Below are 25,184 nucleotides of genomic sequence, written 5' to 3'. Positions count from 1 at the left end.
AGGGATTAGGTGCTGACCTTGGACGAGGGCTGCAGTCCCTGGGATGCTGCCTGGAAGTGCTACAGGGTTGGCAGCAGGGCGGTGCCCTCCTCTTTCGATCCAACCATGGGGTGAGGCATCACGAAGGCCAGCGTGAGCCACACAGAAGGCACGGTCTTCACTGTCACCTGGCTCATGTCTCCCACCCTCTCCTCCACACACACCCACTGGGAGAGAAGCTCCCAGTGGTCACCAAGCACAGAGAACAGCCTAAAGAGACGGCCCAGGGAGAGAAGTGTGAAGGGGCCCGCAGACCTGCGTCGGGAGACAGATGGCGGAGGAACCAGGCAAGGGTCGAGGCCAACTTGCCCAGAACAATCAATCAGTTCATCTTTCATCCTGCCAGTTTCCATCTATTGAAGCTCTTCCAATTTCTTGATTTTTAAAAAACTTTTCTAACATTTATTTTTGAGAGAGACAGAGCACGAGCAGGGGAGGGGCAGAGAGAGAGAGGGAGACACAGAATCCGAAGCAGGCTCCAGGCTGTAAGCTGTCAGCACAGAGCCCGACGTGGGGCTCAAACTCACAAACTGTCAAGATCATGACCTGAGCTGAAGTCGGACGCTTAACCGACTGAGCCACCCAAGCACCCCTCAATTCCTTGATTTTTTAAAAACTCAGAATTGTTTGTGTCCATCTGCCCAGCCCTCCTTTGGTTCTCTGTCTGGCTCCTGCGGTCTCGTGGCCTGGCCTGGCCTACGGCAGGTGCACGGCATGACAGTGGAATGTGAAATTGGTGGTCTATACTACTTAGTCCGGAGGCTCACAGTTCACGTCCTCATGACCACGCACGGAGGCCCTTACAGAGCTGAGGGTTAAATAGAATGTACAGCCGGAAAGCCAGGAAGGCAGGACAACGTGCTGGGTTCGGGCCAAGAGGCTGGGGCCTGGGCTTAGTTCTGCACATGAGCTGCAAGACCGTGTTCAGGGCCTCACACACTCAGGGCCTCATTTCCCCATCTGTACACTGAGAGCTGAGGTGCCAATGAGCCTGACGGGTCTTCCCCAGCCCCCACATTCTGCCTTCTCCCTTTGGGAAGTAGGAAGTCGCACCTACCAGCCATGCAGGGCAGTCAGCAGTTCCCAGGGTAAGTCTTTAGAACACAAGTCTCAGAAAGCAAGGACAGAAAGGTGGGGACAGCTGCAGGAGGCACTGTGCAGGTGCCTGACTCACAACAGGCAGGTAGTAGATGTTGGCGATTGCTACCGCTGTCATTGACAGCAGGAAGAGGAAACTACAGGGAAACTGGCTAGGGTGACAGAGGCAGAAACACAGGGCGAGGAAGAAAGTATGATGGAGAGAAAGAAAAGGGGTGCAGTATCGGACGGAAACTGGTTTCTATTAGCCTGACGTGGCCAAGCCTACCTGTCGTGGGTATGATCTCTGGCCTCACCCGCGTGGCCAGGAGCTGGGATTACTGCCTAGACCAGCATCTGAAGGGTTCCCCCCAGTAGGACTGCAGGTATGGATCCCTTGCCTGAACCTACCTGGGCCCCCCTAGCTCTTCTGCCCTCTGTGGACAGGCTTCTGATTCAGATCCTGCAGGTGTGTGCAGGACGTGGGCACCGGCTGCCGGCCCACCCCTGCTCGGAAACACCGTGCACTCACCCGCGTGCAGCTGCCCACACCGGCCACACCCCCAACATGGGCACTGCCCAGGGACCCACCTCCTGGCCTGCCCTCTGCTCCCCCAGGGGGTGTGGCTGGGCTGCCAGGGATCCCTATTTTCTTGGAACTTTTTTCTTTGCAGTAAAGGTATCGCAGGCAATATGTAAATGTCATAAAATGCAAAATGTTAAAAATACATTTATAGACCAAAAAAACCCACAAAAAACAGCAAGGTCCACTGCCGGACTGCATGTACCTATTCTTATTACTCTTACCACAAGAAAAGAACTGGCAAAGTGTCAGGATGTTGGGGTGGGAGGAAGGGGTAGCCAGGCTGAAAGCCACGAGCATGCTGGGAAAGTCTGACGGAGCCAGGCGGGAGACACTTCCCATGGTGACGGTGAGGTGACGACAGCCTTTTTGCTGAGGGTTGCCTGTCCATAGGAGGGCAGGGCAGGTCCCCTACTGGCTCCAAGTCAAACCTACAGGGTCTCAGGGGACCGCTCTGCTGGTCAGGTGTAGAGCTGGGGGGCTCAGAGTACACAGAGGAGGTGAACTCTCAAACCCAAAGCCAGGCCTGCTACATACCGGCTACAGTGCCGCCCAGACCAAAGCAGGCCTCCCTCTGCACTGGGCCCCGAAGGCCACATGCAGCAAACGGGCCTGTGGCGCTTCCCTGTCCCGTAGACCCGCACAGGGGCCCGCAGAGGTGCCAACCCCAGACGGGTTCCAGCTCAAACACGCTGGCCCCTGTGAAGCGGCTGCTCTCCACCAAGGTCAACGCCATCCAAAGCAGCTGGCCCGGCAGCAGTGACAGGGTGGGCCTGGGCTTCACTCCGTCCCTTTCCTTCCTGGCGAAGGGCAGGGCACTTCCCTCAACATGGCACAGATGTGGACATTTCCAGATGCCCTGCCTTTTGCCCAGCTCTCCGGGGAGGAGGAGCTGGTGGCAGCCTCATGAGCCACATGCCCTTCTCAGGAGCTGTGCTCCCCCTTCCTGAGCCCAGGGTTGGTGAAGAGATTCTCCTGGGACCACGTAAATGTGTCAGGAAACGTGTCAGAGAGCTGGTCCCGAATCACAGGGGTCTAGGAGCGAAACGGGGGGTTCTCCAGGTCCCTGGATTTCTGAGCTATTTCGAGCAGACTTGGATATGCATCCTGGCTAAGTAGACCCACGGTGCCACCTTGGGCAAGTCAGTCGGCCCTTCTGGACCTCAGGCTCTTCCTCCATAAGGTAGGAATAAGACCCCTACTTAAGTGTTACTGTAAACGGATCGTGCCTGGAGCTCTCCTCCCCCTCTAGCGCGCCTCCAAGCTGCTAAGCTCCTGCCCAGCCGAGAATCTACTCACAGAAGCCCTTGGAACGCAGGGCCCCTCTGACACTTTCCCTCCAACATGGCCCTGCCGGCCAGAGCCCCCGGCATGCCCCCCTCCACACCCACACACACCTGGCACATTAGTCTGGGAACACAGGGTCCCAGCACGTCTCTGTTCCCACGGGCATCCTCAATTATCAGCCGCAGCCAGAGCAGGGCCTGGGTGCCCCTTCCTGCCTCATGCCTGCTGTGAGCTGTGGGGGTCCCACTGAGAACTGTAGTTAAACAAAACAGAAAACCCTCTGAAGAGTTATCAAGCTCTCAATTCAGGTTGCAGGGATGGTGCTGGGCAGACAGAAACACAGCGGCCTTTAGAGAACCAGGGCATTTGTTAGTCGGGGGTGGGGGTGCTGCCCCCAGTGTGAGTCTGGGCCCAGGACTCCTCATTTTCCTCTAGGTCTTGAACCCCTTGGATACTCACCCCCTTTCCTCCCTGCCATGAGTGCCCAGGTGGGAATTAGAAAAACGAGGTTCAGACCTCACCTACCCTTTGACCACAAACTCTTGTTCAGTGTATAATCTGTACGACTGTACAGGCGGCTCACCAGCAGCTCAGCCGATGCACACATTTTCTCAAGCTTTTACCTTGTATTTACTGAAAGTTCCTCCATGTGTGACTCCGTGTTACAGATTCACAAATGAATCAGACCCAGCCCTCGAGCAGCTCAAGACAAAGGGCAGACTCTCACGGAGAGGTGCGAAGGAGGGTTTAATTCTCAAGGCTGCCTCCTCCTCGGCAAGGCCATTTCCAATGGCATTTCTCTACAGACCAGGGATTCAAAGAATGAAATGAGACCCCAGTGAGGAGACAAGCCTTCCAGCCTATAAAGCTGTGCAGACCTAGCCACTAGCTAGTGTCTGAAGGCTTGTAGTTCACTTACCATTGAAAGTGGGCTGGGCCAGCCCAGGAGCTGGGTGTCACTGAGTCACTGAGCTGGGCCTCCTGACGCTAGAGGTCTGAGCCTGAAGACACTTCCAGGTAACTGCCCACGCAAAAACCTCTTCCGGGACTCAAGGAACCTGCATGCTGGGGGGAGAGGGGGGCATCTAGGACAGCCCTAGTGCACCCTGGCCCTCTCCTGGGCCTCTGCAGTTCTGAGAGCCACAGCCTAGATGCTCTCAACTTCCCACTTTCCTGTGGTGGCCCCAGAAACTGCAGCACAGCCAATGCAAACTTGACTCAAGCTGTTTACAAGACGGTGCACTAACCTGTGAGTGGTCCCAGATAGTCCCTTGACTCCCAAAGCCACAGGGGCCCTTGCCTTTGTGGGCATGGCAGCACGCTCCGGCATTTCCAGGGAGAGGAGCTGCCCCTCACGTGGTCTTAGGGACCCCCTGCAGCCACCTGCAGAGCCTCCCTTCACCCTGAAGCTTGGCTGTTCTTGGCATCCGCTCCGTGTCTCTCCTGACCTCGCCTGCGCCTGCCTCACCCGTCGGCCATGTTGGCAGCTGCTATGGACCCAGTTCCTCACAGGGCCCGTGGCCCAGTCGTCTCCTGCCTTGGAGGACTGAGCATACCTCTCCGTCGGGGCCTTTCCCCGTAGAAAGAAAACTAGTGTTTTCTGCTCCCTGCATTAGCTACCACGGTCAACCCCCAAGTAAGACTCCAGCAGGGAAAAGCAATACCCTTAGGCTCCAGATATAAAGCTCACGTTCCGCTACGAACGTTCTCCGTTGCAGTAGAATCCGGATAGGGCTATGCCTGGAACAGTGAGGGAGAAATACTAAGAGCCAAAATGCACGGAGCACTTACTGTGTGCCAGTCTCTGCTCTGAGCAGTTTATGTTGGTCCATTTTTCATCTTTGCAGCAACCCAACAAGGGGATGGCTGCGGATGAGAACTCTGAGGCACAGAGAGATGGAGTCAGTGGTCCAGGGGCCCAGAGAGGAGATGTCCCGCAGCCAGGCAGGGGTGTGGTGGTAGATGTTTAACTCCCGGCGGGAAGAAGGGGCTGCCTTAGAGCGGCTCCCCATCTCCATGGGGGAGATACTCCCCTCACAGCCAGCGGCAGGCCACCCAGGTGACCTCACTGACATGGCTGCTTGCGAGGACACAGTCAGGAACGAACGATCACGTCAGGTCTCCACTGTGCCGATGTGCTACTTGCAAATATACTTCAAGAACATAAAAAGGTGGTAGGATACTAGGGAGAAATGAGTTTGGAGTACTTATTACCTTTGCCTTTAATATGACGTATTTACTTGAAAGTTGACGTAATTTGATTTTTTGGAACAGTCACGCTTAACAATCAGCTCACGAAACTCCTGTAAATGTAATCACCTCTCCCAAGCCATTGGCTCTCCCAGGTCAGTGTGAGCTGGTTCCAGCTCACCCCCACCCCCCCGGGGCCAGGATTTAGGAAAAGAGGGAGCTTTTCCTCCCAACCACTAGCGGGCCCAGATGCCCAGCTAGCCGGCGAGATCTGCCGGGTGATCGACAAGGGCCCAGGCCTGGGGAACCAGACCCTTCCCGGCCACTTTCCCCATGGCCTTCTACCTCACTCTCAGGCCCCCAGAACTCGCCTTTATCCACCTGCCATCTCCGTAGGTTAGCGCCACCAACGTGCACCAAGCACCTACTCTGTACCGCATGCTGCTGCAGGCACTGGGGACACAGAGGGAAGCTTACACCCTGGAGGCTCACGGTCTAGTGGGGCAAGATAAGCATGCATTGAAATCCAACAGACTACAACCCAGTCGAGGGCACAGGTCAGTCCGGAGCTGCAAGGAGAGACGCCAACTCCCCCCTAGGAGGGGTCAGGGCTGGCTTCTCCCAGAGGGGAATACGTGAGCAGGGTTGAAAGGATAAACGGAAGTCTGCCGGGCAGGCTGGGGGCTGGCGGGTAACCAGCATGAATAGGAAAGAACAGAGTAAAGGACATATTTAGGTAAAATGTGTCCATCTGACGCGGGCATTGGCCACTGAGGAGAGAGGGCAGAAATGAAGCCATGCTCGTTATGTTGGCTGGGGGTCCCTGCGTCAAGGGAGGGAGGGAGAGGAGGAGGACCCGGGGAGAAGCAGGCTTGACTGCCACTGCCGTGATGCTCTTTTACAGGTGCCGGTGTGCAGTATCCCCGAGAGCCCGAGGTGGACATGAGAGTCCGTCACCGAGATTCAGACCCAGGGGCCGGAGAGCTGGTGGTGACAGAACAGGGGAGGGCATGAGACGGGAGAAAACACAGGTGGAAAAGAGAGGATTCAGCAGTAAAATGTGTTATGACACACTTAGAGGGAGGCACAAGGTGGGGGGTCAGTAATTACCTGCTTCTGGGGCCTGGGAGGATGATGTCAGGAAGACAAAAAGCTCCTTTCTCCAGCCCTTCCCTGTGCCAGGCTGGGGGGGGGGGGAGGGCGGGGGGGAGAGGGACCTAATATCCCGTCGCGATTCCTCCATTTGCCTTTTTAGGAACAAAGACACGGAGCCCAATTTTCCCCTTCTCCCTCCACTGTAAACTTTACCCACGTGTCCAACCCCCATAGCTGAGAGGGGTGTTCTCAAAATTCTGCACAATGAGCGACACATAACGTAGTGGTGAGGAGTGCAGGTGCGCAGCCAGGGCGCCCCTGTCAAATCCCAGCTTTGCCAGCTGTGTGACCTTGGGCAAGTGACCTAACATCTCTGTTCCTCAGTCTCCTTACCCGTGGAATGGGGATGGCAATGGGACCTCCTTCACAAGGTGGTTGTGAGGAAGCAGTAAGTTAATACATCAAATGTTCTTAGGACAAGGCCTGGCACACAGTTAAGTGCTCACGATGAGAATCTCAATGTCAGTATCAGGCTCTGAAAAAATAGTGCTAGCCGCGTTGCTTCTGATATCCACCAGCCAGAGGGCTTTCCTCAGACTGAATGAGGCCTGGCCCTTTTCCAGCCCGTCTGGAGGTCAGGCAAGCCACAGAGACAGTGAATGTGTCATGCGTGTGTGCGTGTGCAGGTGTGCATGTATGCGCGCATTGGGAGGAGGCTGGCACACCACCCTAGGAGGCAGCTGCGGTGCTAAAGAGCACGGAGCAGAGCTGCTTGCTGGAGCTGGAATCAGGGGTTCACTTCTCCTGGATCCTGAGTTTCTGTAGGCTCACTCGCTGGGGTCCTCCGCACTCCTTCCCACCCTAGGAAGGAAGGCTCTGTAGTGGGACTGGCACCCATGAGGTGCAGTGCCACTGAGGGCCTGTAGGGGGCTCTAGAGCTCTTCCATTTCCCATACTCTGGGCTGCGTGGGTACTACGTTTAAAACAATGGCGTGTTTACCCAGGCTACGTGACCGTGCTGCTCTGAGAGGGGAGTGAAAAGAAGCTGGGGCTCGTTGGTCCCCCATTGGTGTGCCTCAGTTCATCCATGCTTCCAGTTGGCTGTTTTGAGTGCAACCCCTTGTCCTCCCTCCTCCACTGCCTGGCAATGATGCATGCGGGTGGTTTCCCCCACAGCCTCCTAGGGGATGCCTTCAAAGGGTCAGCCTCCTGTCCTTGGGTAGGAAGGCAGAGAGAGATCAAAGATTTTGGCATCCAAGTGCAGCAAGGATAGCTTCCAGTTGCCAGGATCTCAGGTTCTAGCAGCCCAGCCCCTCAACCTGCTTGTCGGGGAAACGTGAAGAGGCAGGTTTCCAAAAAGACGCTGCTTACCCAGTTCCTCCTTAAAGCAAAATTCAGTAGCTCTGGGTGCTATGTTAGGAGACCCATTCTGCAGATTTACTTACCTAATTGCAACCCTATCAATATATCTGGATAATGGACACTACTTGTTCCCACTAACTTCTAATGTGATGTGGCCAACCTAACAAGTTAATGTGGGCAAAATGTTAAAGACAGACATTTAAAAAACAATTTGAAAAAAAACTAAACATACAATTGTTCTCTTGGCCTTTGTCAAAAGGGAAAAAAATAAGGAGATGGATTTTTTAATCCGACCAATTTAAGAAAAACACCCATGGGTAGGGTTGCCAGATTGAGCAAATACTGCATGGAGCATACTTACACTAAAAAATTATTTGTTGTTTATCTAATATCCAAATCTCACCGGATATCCTATATCTTATTGGGCAATTCTGCCCACAGGTTGGAGGATTCAGGAATTCATTAAGAGAATATTTCCTATTCATCGTCCAGTTCCATACCGTAATTCCCTCCCTAATCCCCTTGTGTTACGTATGGAAACCCAAGCCACATTGATCGCATCAAACAAGTAATCAGTCCAAGCACCCCAATCTCACTGCCAAGGACTATCACTGTGAGGTTATGTCAAAGGAATGAAAAGCCACTTCCAAAAGATAACATCAAAAAATTAGTACACCCACTATGTGCCCAACACTTGTAAATTACCTGTTTAGTCTTCACAACAACCCTGGGAGGTAGATACTATTAATGGAAACTAAAAAGAGTATCTACCAGTCTAATGCCTGTAGTTCCTGCAAAGGCATGTAAATTCCTGGTCAATTACTTCCCCCGGGGGAGAGAAAGGGGAGGGAAACCAAGAAGGACTCCATTGCATCCACCAACAGGCTTATTCATAATGTAATGCCAGCTCTGTTGCTATTTGGTTACATGACACTTACACAGGAAACTGTCTTAATGCCAATGAATTATCATGGGGTTTGGGGTATGGGATTGTGGGAGAGAAGTGGGTGGGAAACCCTTAATAATCTTCAGTAAGTTGGCCTTACAACTGAGAAAGATGTGCTACACCTTGGGATAATAAATAGCTCATTTGCTGTGAAGAAAGGCCCGCTCAAGCTACTCGGAACAGTCGTGACAATGACATGCAGATTCCAAATGTTCTCTGTAAGAAAAAACACCCTTTCTCCTAATCCTTCTTAAACTCAACAAGACTGATTGGTTTTTATTATTCATGAATTAATTTTTTACTCAGGGTCCAACAAGGGAATTGAAGCTATAACGTTTCTCACCGACTGAGGGGAAAAGGCAGCTCTTGACCTGAGCGGCACAGCCAGACTCTTGCTGGCATTCCTCGGGGGTAGGATGTTTTTTGTTTGTTAAATCAGTTAATAATCAATTAATAACCCAAAGCCCAGAGCTTTGAGTTTGTTTTGCTTTCCAAGAAAAAAAAAATTGAGTAAGAACATGAGTAAGGATACTAAAGAAAAAAATATAGAGAGAGAGAGAGAGAGAGAACGAGAGAGAGAGAGAGAGAGAGAGAGAGACAGCTGTGGGACCCTGGTTTATTAGGCACTTCCTATTATACTATGCTGGTGTATTAGGCAGGTATAGTAGGCTGCCTTCTATTTCCAAGGCACACATATAAAAAAGAAGAGGCAGCAGCAGCAGAAGGAATGAGAGAGGACATAACAAAGGCAGCACCGATTTCAAAAGTAACTCACAGATGAGCAGAGTGTGCAGTTGAGCCAGTCTGGGTCTGGGAGTCGGCATGGGGAGTCACGAGAGGGGTCACAGGGATCCAGAGGGTCAGTTCCCTGGTGCCCTCCCTCTAATCTCTGCCTCCAGAGGGCAGGTCGAGGTGCCCAGGAGCAGGGAACGACAGCCTCAGAGAAGCTGAATGGCCAGGAAGGCGATCAAGGGTGGCGAGGTGACTCTCTCTCTCTCCACGCAGTTCTCTTCCCATCTATTCACATGCACCAAGCCATAACCCCCTTGGCCTCTGTGTGCCTTTGGTCTAAAACCCCTCCTGGGGTGGGGGTTTTAGAAGAACCGAGGAAGGTGGGGGGACCGAGAGGCAGAGCGTGGCGTGAGCCTCAGAAGCTCGTGGCGGTGGGGTCAGACCTGACACAGCGTCCCTTGCAAGAAAATGCTTCTCCCTTCCCAGTTCAAAGGCAACATACCCAGCATTTCTCAGGGGGACTATGTGCCTAACACTGTATTCTCCTCTACCCGTCTGTTCATATTTCAGAGACCAGGCAGTTTTAGCTCCTGAATCAATGTAGACATGCAAACCAGAAGCCTTTGCATGTTTTTGTTTGCAGGAAAACATTTCATGTTTGGGGGCAACACACAGCAACCCTCACCCGGTTACTATGAGAAAACCCGTTACGAGAATTGCTTTGCGCTTTTGGGGAAGAAAAAGCTGCAAGCTGTTATTACCGTTGTCATAATTATTGCAACCATCGCATTATTGCTATTATTTCTGTAAAAGCAGTGTTCTTTCTGCCAAAGCTTGTTAGCTTGACTGCTTAGGTAGACAATGTCAACACACCCAAGAGACAGATGACAAAGCGTGAGGAGAAAAGGCAAAGGATAAATACCGCACTCTGCATGTGTGCTGAGCGGATGTTTCACCATCAAAAAGGAATGTTTTCTGCTGATCGATTAGGGAGGCAAAAACAAAAGCATACACCAGCTCATTCACTCTGCATCACCAAGATCCCAAACTCGAGCTCAACGCGCGAGGAAGAGGAGATGAGAGCTATAAAAATTGGTTCTGAATAAAGTTTAGAGCTTCCCGATACCCTCACCCACACCTCCAGTCCCTACCACCTTGTTCCCCACGTTAATAGACACCAATACCCTGGAATTTTCCTGTGAACAAGAGGTCTTTACCCTTCTTGCGGTCTCTCCCAAAACATGAGAGCAGGAGACTGACAGTGGATAAAGGTATTGAGGGCCGAATTGGAACAGGGTGGTGGACAACAGGGTGTTCCACTTTGGGACATCCCCTGAGTAATCATGTTTAGCACCTGAAAACAGCACGAACACACCCACACACTCCTACACGCACAGACGCACATGTGCACACGCTCACGGAGGTAGAGACAGACAGACGCGTGGAACCTGCGTTCCTTCCCTGGAACATATACGATCGGAGAGAGACAAAAAGGGCAGAGGGCAAAGCACTGCAAGTTGGAATGAAAATAGAGGGAAAAAATAAGTAAAGACAAAGGAATATGTTCCACTGTAAGACACGAGAGAGATCTCCTCTAAAAAACATCAGCTTTCCGCACCCACCACCCTGCCCTACAGCATTGCCCTATGTATTTCCTTGTTCTCTGCCCTTCAGAAACCAAGAACACAGAAAGACCTGTGACTCGCAAAACCCCTTTTCCAGGTATCTTTTTTTAAAAAACTAGGAACCCAGTGAAAATACCTAAAACGTGAATCTAAATACAATAACAGTTTAAAACTTAACAAGAAAACAAAAAATAATTTATGAATTCAAGTTAACTCAAACAATTAAAAAAAGGGGGGGGGCCAAGTTAAAATAACACTTAGCGAGGAAAAGCTTGACTCTAATTGGCCACTTCACATCCATACAGTTTTCAATGCAGCGTCTCAGTAAACACAGACAGCCAGGCATGAGGCTGACTGTTGCCGTCACTGGCAGGAGAAGACCCTGATATAGTTTTAAATGAAAATTGATCACATCTGAAACCAGAAGATAAAAACAAAACCTTGTCGGAGTTTGTTTAACTGCCTTTTGACCTCTGGATGAAATGACATTGAAAATAAAATAACATTATCCAGAAAACCATTCCCAGAAAAGGCTCAATCCCGGGGACACTGAATGACAATGTTGAATAGAATATTTTAAAGTCCTAAGGAACAGAAGAGAGAAACTTAAAGGCAGGGGGCGGAGAGGCTCTTCGGGGACTAAAAATGTGTATAGTTAAAAAGCACAGCAAAATAAGGATGAAAAAATTATGCCTCTAATCGGCAGGAAAACTTTTGTTTGGGGTTAATTTTAACTCAAGCTCATATAACTCTGAATTTAAGACATTTAGCCAGGAGATTTATTTTCACCTTGGCCAACTCCATACTGAAAGTCCCACCATGGGCTGATCAACGGGTATGATTTTCCTCAATTTAGGAAAACATTTGACCCATTAGGCTATCAACTGTCAATGGCTAGATCCAGGAAGAGAAGGGGAAATTGGGAAACTGGAACAGAATTGCCCAAATGCTCTTTTAAGCGTAGCCATCTGGTATTCCAGGGAGTACAGCACTGCCTTTTCATCCTCTCCGGGGTCTGCCCAGCCTTACCCAGGCCAGAAAACTGAAGAGAGCTCTTAACAAGAGTAAACTCCTCTGTCTGTATGGACAGCCAGCCCTTGGGTCCTATGGAGTTCCCTTTCGCTCCATGGAAAAACCCCAAGGCCCAGCAGCCCCCACTGGAATGTGGCCATAGCCTGACCTCAGCCCAGGCCAGGGGTATGGCAGGCAGCAGGGGCTGTGTTTAAACAGCAGAGCCCCTTGCCCCCTGTTACTCCCATGTTCACGGGAAATTCCACTGTAACACACTCCTACACGTGTGCACACGGTGGGAGCTCCCCTAGGAACGGAGGCGACCTTTGGCGTTTCGGGGTTCAGCGTTAGCTTCTAGAAGAGGGGCTTTAACAGCAATCGGAAAGGGCTCAACACTTCCTTTAAGCCGTTGCTTTATAAATAAAGGTGCTGTTAAGATCCTTTCTATTCTAATCCTGATCCGTACAGAAAGGTGCTCTAGGTAGACAGATGCCAAAAAAAACCCCAAAAAGACCATGGAGCTCTATGTTTCCCTTCTTGTCTGGTTTTCTGAGGTCTTTTGTCAGATGGTTGGTTGGGGGTCTCTGGGCCAAACTAAAACCTATGCCCTCCTATGGCCTGCTCCCCACGTGTCCTGAATGGGACTGGCTGTGGCCGTCCAGTTGTGTGGAATACCCCGCAGAAACAGACAGCCAGCAGGCAGTCACTGCCCCCTGTCTGCTGAGCCCCAGGGGCACTCGCTGAAAGTCATCATGTGTCCGGTCTGGAGCCCTACTTTTTCCCAAAAGGCCTCCAGAGCCACAGACCAGCATGCACCCAAAGTCTTCTGGGCACATCCTTCTAGTGCTGCCGGGAAAGTGAGGGAGACAACGTCCCAGAGCAGCCTGCTATGCAGGGTCACCCTGTCACAAGAGGCAAGGATCACTTGCCCAGTGGCCTAGGGAAGAAATAACCCCCCCAACTTTGGACCTCTCCCATTCACTGCCCTGACATCCCCTCTGAGGAAGGAGTCTGACCCTGCCACCAGTTACCTAGGACGCTCTGCCATCATCAGTGAAAGGTCGGTGGCCTCACCAGAAGCAGGGGACAGGCCAGACCAGTGAGGGTTAATCTGCCCGGCCAGCCATCACAGGGGTCACCGTGATGCGCACCGAAGTTGAGCATCCCAGTCCCCCAGAGCTGGTCTGCTAATTACATTTGCAATTATAAACACCACGACCTCCCTGCACAGGGACCAGGCCGCACCAGCCGATGGGGTAACCACAATGTAATCCCACCCCAGGCCACCCCAGCCATGCCAGGGGACGCCAGGCCCGGCAGAAGCCTAGGGGCTCCTCCTCTGAGGAATGGCCATGAATTTGACAGCTCCCTGGAGGTACGAGACTGCTGGGACCAAGAAAGGAAGACTCACCAGAGTGGAAGCCCAGTCAGGGGTCACCAGCAGTTGTAGTGCTGAAAAAGATCTTTGATTATCCCTAGAAATCAGCAAACGGCCTCAAGAGCAAACAGGAGGGAGTCGCACCCTTGATGGCTTCCTGGCAGGGTGCGTGGACTCTTTACTCAACGACAGCGGCTGCAGAGGACATTATAGAGGTTGAGCACTCAAGCCATGCTGGGCTCTCCCACAGGAACATTCAGTCAAGAGCCACCAGACCCCAAGACAGAAGCTCCCAGCGGAGCTGTGAGGAGTTCTGGCAGATTCTGGGCCGGCCTCCTGCTCAAGCTGGAAGAGCATGCAGAGGGGCTCACTTGGGGAGAGATGGACAGAGACTGATGATGGCCGGTAGGTGTGGGAAGGCATCGGCATAGGGTACTGAGGGTGTGGGTTGGACATCACTTTGAAGGACTGGATTATGGTCTAAATAATGCTATTCCTTCCCCTTAAATTCAAACCACAAGTAATTTCAGTCATGTTGGGGAAGCCACTTCAAGCATCTGGGAAGACAAGTTCTAGAGAAGGGCACTGCAGAACTGCGTCAAAAGCATCCTGTGTCTTGTGTAACTGCTTGCCTGTCTTCTGAATTCTCTCTACTGAATCGGCTCGTGCACACAGCCAACTCCACGGCCCATCCCAATGTACACATTCCCAGTCTCTCTCTCTCTCTCTCTCACACACACACACTGTTCCTTTGGCCTGCTAGACTCGCGCTGATCTTCCCAGTTCCAAGTGCTCCAAAGAAACAAGGCATTTTGCAGAGGACCAAAGAAGGAGACAAACTTTTTTCCATGAGTTTAGATTATCTTTAAAAAACGAGTTGGTTTAAAAAAAAAAAACAAAAACGAGTTGGCCAGAGGTAGTTATCAGGAGCATGAATCCTGCATGCAGGGCAAAGTTGCAAGGGCCGGGGTCCACCCTGAAAAGGCAGGGAGGTGACTCGAAATCTCTATCACGGCCACCTCCCTGGCAGCACTTTCCCCGAAAGTCCCCTCTGTCCCTCCTATCTCAAGCTAAATGGAATATTTATTGATTGCTCCAGATCAACAGAAAGGAAAGTTCCTGTTTGGTGGGTCAGGTTGTTTCTTCATACATATATTTTTAAAGAAACATCTTTTCCTTAAATTTTGGTAAAACAGAGGATTGTTCCTAAAATGGAGTTGGGGAAATCATAAGCTCCAAGAGGAAATTTCCAGTTGGTGTCAGGATCTCACTGAGCTGGAAAGGGCCTTCCCTGCGACTGGGGCCCTCCACACCAACCTGTTTCCGCCTAACTCACTGCCTTCAGACCTGAACAAGTCCAGCCTCCCATCACCCCATCATCCTCTCCCACAGCAGCCCACACCTCCAGGAGGGTGGCGGGCACATCCAGGTTTATTTCCTAAGGCCCCTCCCTTGGAAAACCAAGACTAATGTCCTCATTCTGATTTATTTTTAAATGTACCATTAAAAATTAATTTCCCCTTTGTTTTTCTCTGGGTCACTGATTCTGAATTACCATGTGGCATTTCTTCCTACGTGTGAACCCACATATTTTACCTTCAGGACAGTTTGTTCTTTGTTTCTTTAACAACAGCAAAGTGGTCATTGGAAGGTGGGTGAGGCAACCCGCCAACCACCCCCCCCCCGCCCCCACCTCTGCTCCCTGGGTTTCCAAGCTGAGGGTCTCCAGCCAGTCAGGTCACAGACACATTTGTACACAGGCACATGCAGGCCAGCACACCCACTCCTACCCTGGCTGATTATATATGTACATAAAATATTGATTAGAAATGGTAATGGAGTCACCTACAGGAAAATGAAAATGAAGGAGAGAAAGGTATGAAGGTATGATGTATCTGTGTGGTGTGTGTGTGTGTGTGTGTGTGTGTGTGTGTGTGTTAATTTCTCACCTGGGAAAGTGAGAATAACACTAATGCATTAAAAATGCTCTCTGTATGTTAGCAAGTGAGAAGAAGGGCTGGGGAGTTCTTTCTCGCTGAACTGTGGTCCCTGTGCCCTTGGGTTTTCTTAAGTCCGGGAATGTCGACTAAGCCACATGGGTGGAAACCACGTACAGAGCATACGAACCCATTCACGCATATGTTCCCCGAGAAATACCAGCACTATTGGCAATGAACGGATTCATCCTACTGTCCTTCCAACACACCAAAGAACGCAGTCCCCGGTTTTGTTACTTTGCTACCAGTGGCTCTAAAGCTACTTGACATGAAGCCCGGGTGGCGGGGGGTGGGGGGGGGGGCCTGAGGTCAGAAAGATGCCTCCCCTACACTCCAGCCTCTGACCTCCACAAGCTCGACCTTGGAAATTCCGTGTCCCTGCACCACAGCAGATGCAAACGCTCGCCCAGAGGCACACATCTGTACACGGGGCCAGCTCCCCAATGCTCGGGCTGCCACCCAGCAAGCACGTCCTGGGCTTTGAGAAATGGCATCTCACACGGATCCTTAGTTCCTCAGTGGAGTTGCCGGGTATGTTTCTGGCTTTTCCGGTGCCCCACGGAGTGAGAAGTGAATTCTTTGCAAAGAAACCAGGAAGGCTAGGGAGCCCAAACTACTGTCAGGCTTACTTTATGAATGATTTCCACTTCAAACCCGTCCCAGACACCCAGGACCTCGGCTCCCTCATCCCCCCTTTCTGCTTCCCTGACATTCCCTCTTTGCCCATATTTCTCCTCAAACTCAAGCCAGGGTTGCCGTCACCTCGATGAATTACCCAGCTGCTAAACCCTCCATTTCTCCTTGCTTTTCTGGTCAACGTAATCAAAGGATGTACTTCCCCCGTTTGAATTTTCATATTTACTGGCTATGACTCGAGCCAGGGACAAATACATAGATATTTCCAGCTCAGCTAAAGAAGTCACCTCTGAAGAGAGGGAGCCTAAATAATTTAAAGATCCAATATTTGTCGTACTTGGTAATTTTATGTGAGGAAATGCCCCACGAGCATCAAACATTGTTCACAGCCTCACTTACCCACCCAGAGGTTTCTTTGACGGCTCCCACCCCCTGCTTTAGGAGGGAGCTACCCCCATCCTCACCCCACCGGCCTCATGACCCGGGATCAGTGTAACCTTTAAAGAGAACGAAGAGACACTTTTCGAGCAGATGGAAATCTGAATCCACTGTAATTAAAGATTGCTCGCCTCTCCCATCCCAAATCATCTTCTTCCCACACTCTGGCGGCACCTAAAGGACCCACTGCCCAGGGAAATCCTAAAACTAGAACCAAAAAGGTCAGCATGGAGACTGGGACAGTCTGGTCATCGACAGGAGACACTGCTGTGAAGTTGCCTCCTCTCTTCCGCGTGGTCCACCGGGGTGGAGGCGGTCTGTGCAGCGAAGAGGGGGTCTAAGCACACTTCCTGGAACCCCACATTATCCAGTGAATTTATCTCAGGGATGTCGCGGTTCTCGGGATGGGGTACAAAAATGAAAGCACGGTGGAGCGGGCACTGACTTTGGTAGTTTAGTTCGCTTCAGAGAAAAAAGAGGAAGAGGAGCACCAAGTTAAGCAGGTCCGCGAAGAACCCAGAGTTTCCATTTTATTATTCTTTTAAGCCTTCCGAGGGACCACTCTGCGCGCGCCCACACGCAGACGCCGGGACACCAGCCGCGAGCGCGGCGGGACGCGGGGCGCGGGAGGGGAGAGTCGGGCGGGTACCGAGCAGGTGGGGGCAAGTGCGCGGAGGGCCCTCGAAGGGAAACCGCGGGTGGCCAGAGCAGGACCCCGGAGAACCCGGGCTGGACACGCCGCTCCGGGGGATCAGGTCCCCGCCTGCCCACTCTGCGCGCTTGGCGCACCGCCCAAGCGCGGGGCCAGTGGGAGTCCGGTCCCGCAGCCCCCTCCGCTGCCCACGCCCGCGCCGCTCGGACAACCCCGGGATCCCGAAAGGCGAGCGCGAAGCCGCCCCGGGGCACGGAAATCGCGCCCGCCAGTTCCATCGCCCGCAGCCTCCCGCAAAGCCGCGAACCAACTTTGCCTCCGCCGCGGCACCCCCGGGCCGGCTGTCCCCACCCCTGGCGGGATGCGGGATCCCCCTCGCAGGGCGTGCGGGACGCAGTGCGCCCGGGGCCGCGCCGCCCACACCGCTGGAGCGCCCCGGATCCACCGCGCCCCGTGCGCGCCCTCGGGGCGCCCCAGCGGGACCGCCGGGCAAGGCAGCGCTGGGCGCCAGCAGTTCCCAAACCCGCGCGGCACGTTCGATTTCGCCCCCTTGCCGGGATCATTTCTGCTCTTCAGTACGGAAATAAATCTTAAAGTCAAAGGGCCCCCCGGGGGAGGCTTTCTCAGACGGGCCAGAACATCCTTGCGACATTCCCGCACCTGTTCTGGGCTGCTCCTCCCTAATCCACAGAAACTCAAATATTTTCTCGCCGCGGGGGCAGATCAGCGAGAAAGAGTGAGCGAGAAAGAGCTGCTCGTACTTAAAAGTAAGGGTTTGGAAAAGGGGGTGCGGGAAAAGTTAGAGGCGGTTTACCCCCGCCCCAGAAGGAAACCCAGGAAGTGTGCGGCTTTCCCCCTCCGACGTCCCCCAAGCGCCCCCGGGGTTCCTGCCACTTCAAAAATGCCTGGAAGGAGAACTGCGACACCCAGGACAGAGGCAGCCGGACTGGCAGAAGGGCAGACAGATCGACCGACCGACCAACCGAGAAACAGAGCACCTACTGGTTGTGGTAGCCGAGGGGGTCCGGGATGCAGAGTTCTGACACGTCCATCAGTCCCGTTTTAGCATTCCCAGTTGGTAGAGAAAGGCGGCGGGGAAATCACGCGGAAGAGCGAGTGAAGGGCACAGGCGAGGTGCGAGTCCGGGCAGGGGCACAGTGAGCGGGAGAAGGCAGAGTGGGAGGAAGCGCCGTGGCGGGGCGAGAGGGAGGCAGAGAGCCGTGCGCGCACAGCCCAGCGCGCCCACTCGTGCACACACTCCAGCGGGCAGAGGGGACGGGAAGCCGCGGAGGAGGCTCGGGCACCAGAGACTTGGAGCCCACTAACCCTACTGTAGCTTTAAGGCTGGGAGACTGATGTATGGTTTGGCTCCTATTGGCTATCTCTCAGGGGCTGGACTTAAAGTGACAGAATCGAGCTGGGGTGGGGGGAGGGGGGTGAGCCAGAGAGACTTCAATGGAAATCAGACGCTCAGGCGAGGTCCCCACCTCCTGAGGAGTGAGAGGACTGAGCTGTAGAGCGGCAAGGCCTGTCCTCTGGCCATTAAAGAAAAAAAAATTGTCCAACTGGCTGGTGGGATTGGGGGGTTGACAGATGTGCTGTTTATATATCCCCCCCCAACCGGCATCCTATCCTTTAACTGGCAGGCCTAGCCAAACTCCCCACCCCCCCTCGCTCAGCCTTTTAGAATGGGTCTGCTTTACAAATTAAAAATGAGTCACAGTGCTCCACTCTCACACCCAGAAGAGGCCAAGGCCCTAGAAATTCACAGCCTCAAGACCTGTGTTTGGTGCACAAAAGTGCAAAGGGTCAGGTCCGCAGGTGAGGCACGAAGGAGAGAAGCAGATTCCCTTCCCAGCTCTCATCACCTGGGCCAGTTGGTTCTGAACCGCTCTCATATGGCTAGATGCAGGGTGTGCATCTATAAAATGCTCTCTAGATGTACAAAATGATGCTCTTCATTGGCAACTCTCAGAAATGTACCTGGGACGCAGACGGGAGCAAATAAATCCCTGCCTGCTTAGGAAAACACAATTGTGGTTAGAACAACCAACTTACCTGCCACATGGTACTTCGAGGCACGCAAGTAGATGCTTCAGCATACACACCTGAATCCCCAGCTACGAACACACCTGCATCCCTGTCTGCTGCTCCATCCATGAACCCGAATATTACGGGCTGCCTCTGTACTAAAACAAGCTATAAGTCATGCCCCAATCCTTCTTCTCGGGCTTTTCATCTTTTGAGATGTGCCAGCCACAGAGAGATAATAATGTGAGAATTCAAATGAGTGTGGGAGGGGATAGGTATAGAATTACTTAAAAGGGGGGGGAAGCCCCCAGGAGAGACCACCACCTTATTCTCCCATATTCTACAGCAGACAATTTGGGGGGGAGGAGACATAATTTTATCATCCAAATAAGGTCTAAATGGAGTGTAACTGCAGGCAGTATTCAAGCACTTCAGGAGTAAAAGCAGGGAAGGTGGTGAGAAACCCCAGGAGGGGCCAGGCGCTCCGGAGGGGCCGGGGAATGGGCAGCGGGACCACAGATGATACTTGACTTGGATAAATGTAAGCGCGTGCAGGCTGGGAAACAGAGCTGAGATTTTTCATATGTGCTGAAGTGGAGGAACGCATGGGATTCTCCGGGCTCGGGGCTCAGGCAGGCATCTCGCGGAGAGATGGATGAAGATGTCTGCTCTGTCAGCAGAACCCCCAGCAGCCCCGGATTTTTTTTTAATCACATCGGTACTTGGTTGTATTAGAGACGGAAGCAGGGTGTAGAGCCTCTGTCCTTAACCAGGGCCTCTACACAACGACCACCTCTTGCCAAGACCTCAGTGACTGGTTTCTCTGTGTCCTTTCCAGCCCCCTGAAATACCTTTTCCAAGCGCCCAGCAGCCAGGGAGCTCACTGGAAAATGCACACGGTCCCGGTCCTTCCCTTGGCCCCACAAGGAAGCCTCACAGGACAGACTCCTATGTGTCTCTCTGTACCCCTCCGTATCCCGCGCCATACTGCCCTGTCTTTGCACCTGCTACCTAGAATTCCCCACCTTCTGGGCCGCACCAGAACCTTTGCTACTCAGTTTGCAATTATATATATATTGGTATAATACCCCTCCCCCCCCCACACACACACACTAAATTATAAGCCCTATGAGGGTAGGGACCATGTCTGTTTTTGTTCCCCAGAGAATCCCCAGTGAGTAATGGTGCCTGATACAGAGAAGTTACTTGAGAAATATTTTGTTGAACAAATCGGAGCATGGCAATTTGGGGTGGGCCTGCTGAGGGACAGGCTGGCTGTCCCAGAAGGGGGGTTAGGTTGTGTGGGATCAGTGGCTCCTTGCTCTGTGTGGGCACACCAATTTTAACTGGAGACAGAACACACTTGGTAGAACATGAAAAGAAAGACAACTTCACAGGGGCGCCTGGGTGGCACAGTCGGTTAAGCGTCCGACTTCAGCCAGGTCACGATCTCGCGGTCCGGGAGTTCGAGCCCCGCGTCGGGCTCTGGGCTGATGGCTCGGAGCCTGGAGCCTGTTTCCGATTCTGTGTTTCCCTCTCTCTCTGCCCCTCCCCCGTTCATGCTCTGTCTCTCTCTGTCCCAAAAATAAATAAACGTTGAAAGTATCAAACACTTTAAAAAAAAAAAAAAAAAGAAAGACAACTTCACAGCCCCGGGCAGTGGATTCAAAGCCACCAGGGGCAAAAGAGGGAAAATACTGAGTTTCGTTGGTTAAAAAGCGAGGCTAATGCCACGTACAATCACTGTCTGCATCTAAGGTATAAGGAGGAAGTAGCTAAAGGCCTCTCTCTGGATACTGGATGATTGCCCTCCAGGGAGGGAATGAGGTCCTGGGGACCCCGCTTCCTCCTTCTCCTCCTCCTCCCCCCCCCCCCCCCCCCCGTGCCTGTCCAGCCACCTCACCTACAGCCCTGAGGTGAGGCCAGGGAGCCCGTAGACCAGCAAGGACACCCTGGTGACCTGATGTAGCCTGGCAGGTCCAGCTTTTCCTGTGGTTGTCCAGGCAAACTTGGTGGTGGGTCCTACATTGTTCCTGGGACCAGCCTCTCTCCACTCTGCCCTCACCCAGCTCACAGAGGAAGGTATTTCCTCCCAAAGCCAGGGTCTGGTCCCACGCCTCTAGCTGGACAGATGGCAGTGCTGGAGAGTGCAGCAGACTCCAGGATCTGCTCCTGACATCTCCATGTGACCTTATCAAGGTCTCTCTCCTCCAGAACACAAAGGTGGGGGGCAGGGGGAAGTGGAATGAGTGGGCAGGGCTCTTGGGTTCCATCAACCCTGAAATTCATTCAACCAGTTATCATTTCATTCTTGCACCGCTCACCTAGAGCAGGTGCAATTTGTAACCCATCCCTAGCACCAAGGTCTAAGCCACCCCCCCCTTCGCTACCTTGCGTCCCAATCCTGGCGCCCCCAGATGGGCATGTCAGCCAAAGGGGACTCTGGGACAGAAGGCATTAGAAACAGTAATTGTGGATGGTGTAAGGGGACAGCAGCTCACTTAGTTCTTGTGACAAACTCCTCTAAATAGATATTTATTACATTTACAGAACCGTACAGCTGAGAGGGACTTGGAGAATCATTTAGAATCACCACCAGACTTTACAGATAAGGAAACTCAGACATTTCCCTGTGTGGAGAAGTGACCTACACAAGGTCACACCGTGAATGACGGGCAAAGCATGCCGTCTTTGGTGCCTGGATTTCTACTTATTCAACTCCTAAACCTTTGTTCACGTGTCTCTTCACTTTCTCTCCCTACTCCTTCCCTGAGTCCAAGCTCGTTGCTAAGGAATATGAGGCCAAATCAGAACAGTGCCACTGGCATCACCTTCCACACACACTTCTCCGCCGGGTAGGTGGTGGGGACCAGGCTGATGTGTCCACACCCTTTCCCATCTGGTTTCCTGGGAGAAAAAGGAAGCACTGATTGGTGGGACACCAATTTCTTGACCTGCTGTCCTGCCATGAGAAATGCTCCAGCTGGCAGGTTAAGTAGGAAAACATACCCAGACACAGCCTGGCCCACCCTGTTCCTCAAACTGGTGTTCCCCCAGGCACAGAAGGCACCAAGTGGAACACGGATCCACACTGACCAGCCACTCTTACCCATCCCAGTCTGGCTAAGTCCTGAAAAGGGGCCATCCGAATGCCTGCACCTGGAGCCCAAAGGCCACCTGAGTGACCTTGATCTCTTGCCATGATCTCTGCAGCTGACCCCCGCATGGCACCCCCTGCCACGAGTCTGGTGGAAATCCCCACCTTTGGTGGAGCCTAGTCTTGGGGTGTCTCTTCCCACTCTTGCAGCAGCCCCCTCCCCGACACCCGTCATCTCTGCACACGTGAGGCAGCAGCCGGCAGTATCTCTCGGGTTCTCGAATCCCCTCCCTGTGCTGTACTGCTCTGAGCCCACAAGAGGCTGCTTTTCCCGTCTTCAAGCAGGGTAACTTAGCAGGAGCTGGTGAACTCAGCATGGGCCCTGGGGGAGCAGAGGGCTTGATGGCTTCATCACTAAAAGATAAGAGCCAACAAGAGGTTTTGGAGTCTGCCACACGCTCCCTAAGTCCAGTGAATGGGGGACACTGTTTGGGTTACTCCATCCCTGTCCCCCACCCTCACATTCCCTGAACCCGCATTTCCAGGCGGGATGACGCCTTAGGAAACACACAAGGTGCATAAGCACTTCTTACCAACAGCCCGGGAAGGAGGAGAGGACTCCGTGGAACTGTCTGAATCACAGTCCGAGCTTGTTTCTGATCCACCCCAGGGTAAGGGCCGGGGGAGGCGAGTCCAGGAAGTGCATCCATTGACCATCCACGAGGTCTAAGGTGGGCCCGGCCTAGACAGTGAGCCTAACTTGTGCATCTCTGGGGACAGTACTGACCGGGCCAGGGCTCCATGGACTCCTGGCCAGGGAAAATGTCCCCAACCACACACCTCTTTGGGTCCCTTCCCTTCTCACATGCTTGAATTTGGGGTGTGGAGTTATATTCCTGAGTGGTGGTCAGCAGACTGTCAGCCCATTGGCTGGCACATGTCCCACGGATCATAATTAACTGATAACGCTAATACAATGTGAGTTTGTGCTCCCATAATAGTCTCCTGCTGACAGATAAATGCTGCGGAAACATGATGGCTTTTCCTGAAGCTGTAATGGCCCATTATTGGGGCAAGAAGGCTCGTGTATATTAGCACTGCCGCCATGACACCGAAGATAAAATATGAAGGGGCGTCTTGAGTGAGTAAATGCTTGGGTTCCCGCCTACGACCGCCATCAATTTCATTATCAGAAATCCCTACTGGGGGTCTTGGAATAGCTTCCAGATACTTCAAAGTTCCCGTGGTTTGTTTGTTTTTTTTCTGAGCCTCAAGATGCCATTCTCACTAACACAGCTAAATAGTATATTAAAGTTCTCTATCAAAAAGATTCCTTCTTCCGGCAGGTCCTATGCAAGATGGCAACTGCAGTGAACAGGTGGGCTGGTGAGATGAGGAAGGTGAGATACGTCTCTCCACAGAAACAAAGATCTTTTTCCCTTCTAATGGGCAGCAGAATAGGAACACATCAGGAATGTAATAGCTTTATCCTCTGCCAAATTTCTGGGGTGGGGTGGGGGAGGAGGAAGAGGAGGAGGAGGAGGAGGAGGAGGAGGAGGAGGAGGAGAAGGGGAGAAGAAGAATATGCCTTGATAGTACCTGGGACCTAAGAGGCATTGAATAACTAGCTATTGATTAAACGAACGATCTAATTAAATATTTTCTATTACAGTGGATTGTGGGTTTTTCCTTATAACAAAGAACTTTGACCTTATTTCGTCTGTGTCACATATTAATTTATCATCCAATTTCTTGTGACTTTTGCGTCAATTTAAGTATAAAACATAGTTGGTTTCGAATAGTAGGACATACAGTTTGTTTCTAAGGTGTCATCACTAGGAAAAGGAAAACTGTGGTTGATGACAGTTTTAACTGAAAAAAAACTCATGGTCAACACGGGCCACAGAAAGAATGAACAGTTTGCTTTGCAAATTCACAAATTATGCCTGTGTGTACGTTTTTATTTATTTATTTATTTATTTATTTATTTATTTATTTATTTATTATTTTTATTTTTTATTTGTTTGTATGTAATCTCTATCCCCAGTGTGGGGCTTGAACTCACAACCCTGAGACCAAGAGTCGCAGGCTCTACCGACTGAGCTAGCCAGGGGCCATGTACATTTTTCTCTTCTCACAGGTAATTCTCTTAGAGAAATCATAAGACACATGAAACTTTTGGAAAATTAATTCTAAAGCACCACACACATAAAGTGTTATTAAGTGGGAACAAAAAAACATGTTGGCTTGAGCCGGTCTCCCCAGCATTAATGACACCCAATTCAAAACTGGGAACATTCAAGCCATGTTTTCATTTCCTAATGGCTCGATTAAGGTGGAGCTTCTGATTTCATTATTTTTTCAGAATAAAATGCATTTTGTTTTTGCTCTAACAAAATGCTTTACAGAGAGGGGAGAAAAAAACAGCCAGTGCTTTTAGGTTTGAGAAAAAAAATCAAACATACATGGTGTATAATAAACTGTAAAGTGTTCTACCTATATAAAACATGATTGAGATGATGAGGGCTTTTACCCATGTCCTTCCATGAGAAAAGGACGGCCCAACCACTCCCTGCACAAACGTATATTGTAATGACGCCCGTCCCATTGGCGAACTCCCCACAGCTCTGAACGGCGCAATTACAAACGGGTCAGTACCGGTTCCAGAGGGGGACTCGAGCTTTGTAGCGGGACCATCTCTAACACTTTCATTTTTCATCAACAGTTGGGAACGTGACGCTTTGGTAGAATTCCTGACTTAGCAGGGTTTGCCTTCCCAAGAAGGACAAGACAAGGCAAGAAGGGAAACTGCAGAAGAACTAAATAGAGTTTACGGGAGTGGGTAAAAGGCAGTCAACGATACAAGATTTAATATGGATAAACACCGGTAACACACTTGTCAGCAGTGACCCTAGAGTGAGCCAGCCCGCAGGAGAGCTGGCGGGAGGGCAGCGATGCAGAGAGACATCTGGGGTCAGAACAGATAGCACATTAAGCATGGGCCTCCA

General features: G+C 51.9%; 1 protein-coding gene across 1 annotated transcript in view; it reads right to left on the bottom strand.

Moving 5' to 3' along the window:
- The window catches only part of ESRRB (estrogen related receptor beta), a 112,262-nt gene extending 93,878 nt beyond the window's left edge, over positions 1-18,384 (bottom strand). Inside the window, exon 1 of the mRNA XM_043556692.1 lies at positions 18,051-18,384. Within this exon, the coding sequence (XP_043412627.1) occupies positions 18,051-18,100 (50 nt within the window). The 5' untranslated portion in view covers positions 18,101-18,384. The remainder of the gene's footprint in view (positions 1-18,050) is intronic.
- Between the last annotated feature and the right edge of the window lie 6,800 nt (positions 18,385-25,184).

This window comes from Prionailurus bengalensis, chromosome B3, assembly GCF_016509475.1.
Source record: "Prionailurus bengalensis isolate Pbe53 chromosome B3, Fcat_Pben_1.1_paternal_pri, whole genome shotgun sequence".
Classification (NCBI taxonomy): domain Eukaryota; kingdom Metazoa; phylum Chordata; class Mammalia; order Carnivora; family Felidae; genus Prionailurus; species Prionailurus bengalensis.
This window is presented reverse-complemented; position numbering and strand designations above follow the sequence as displayed.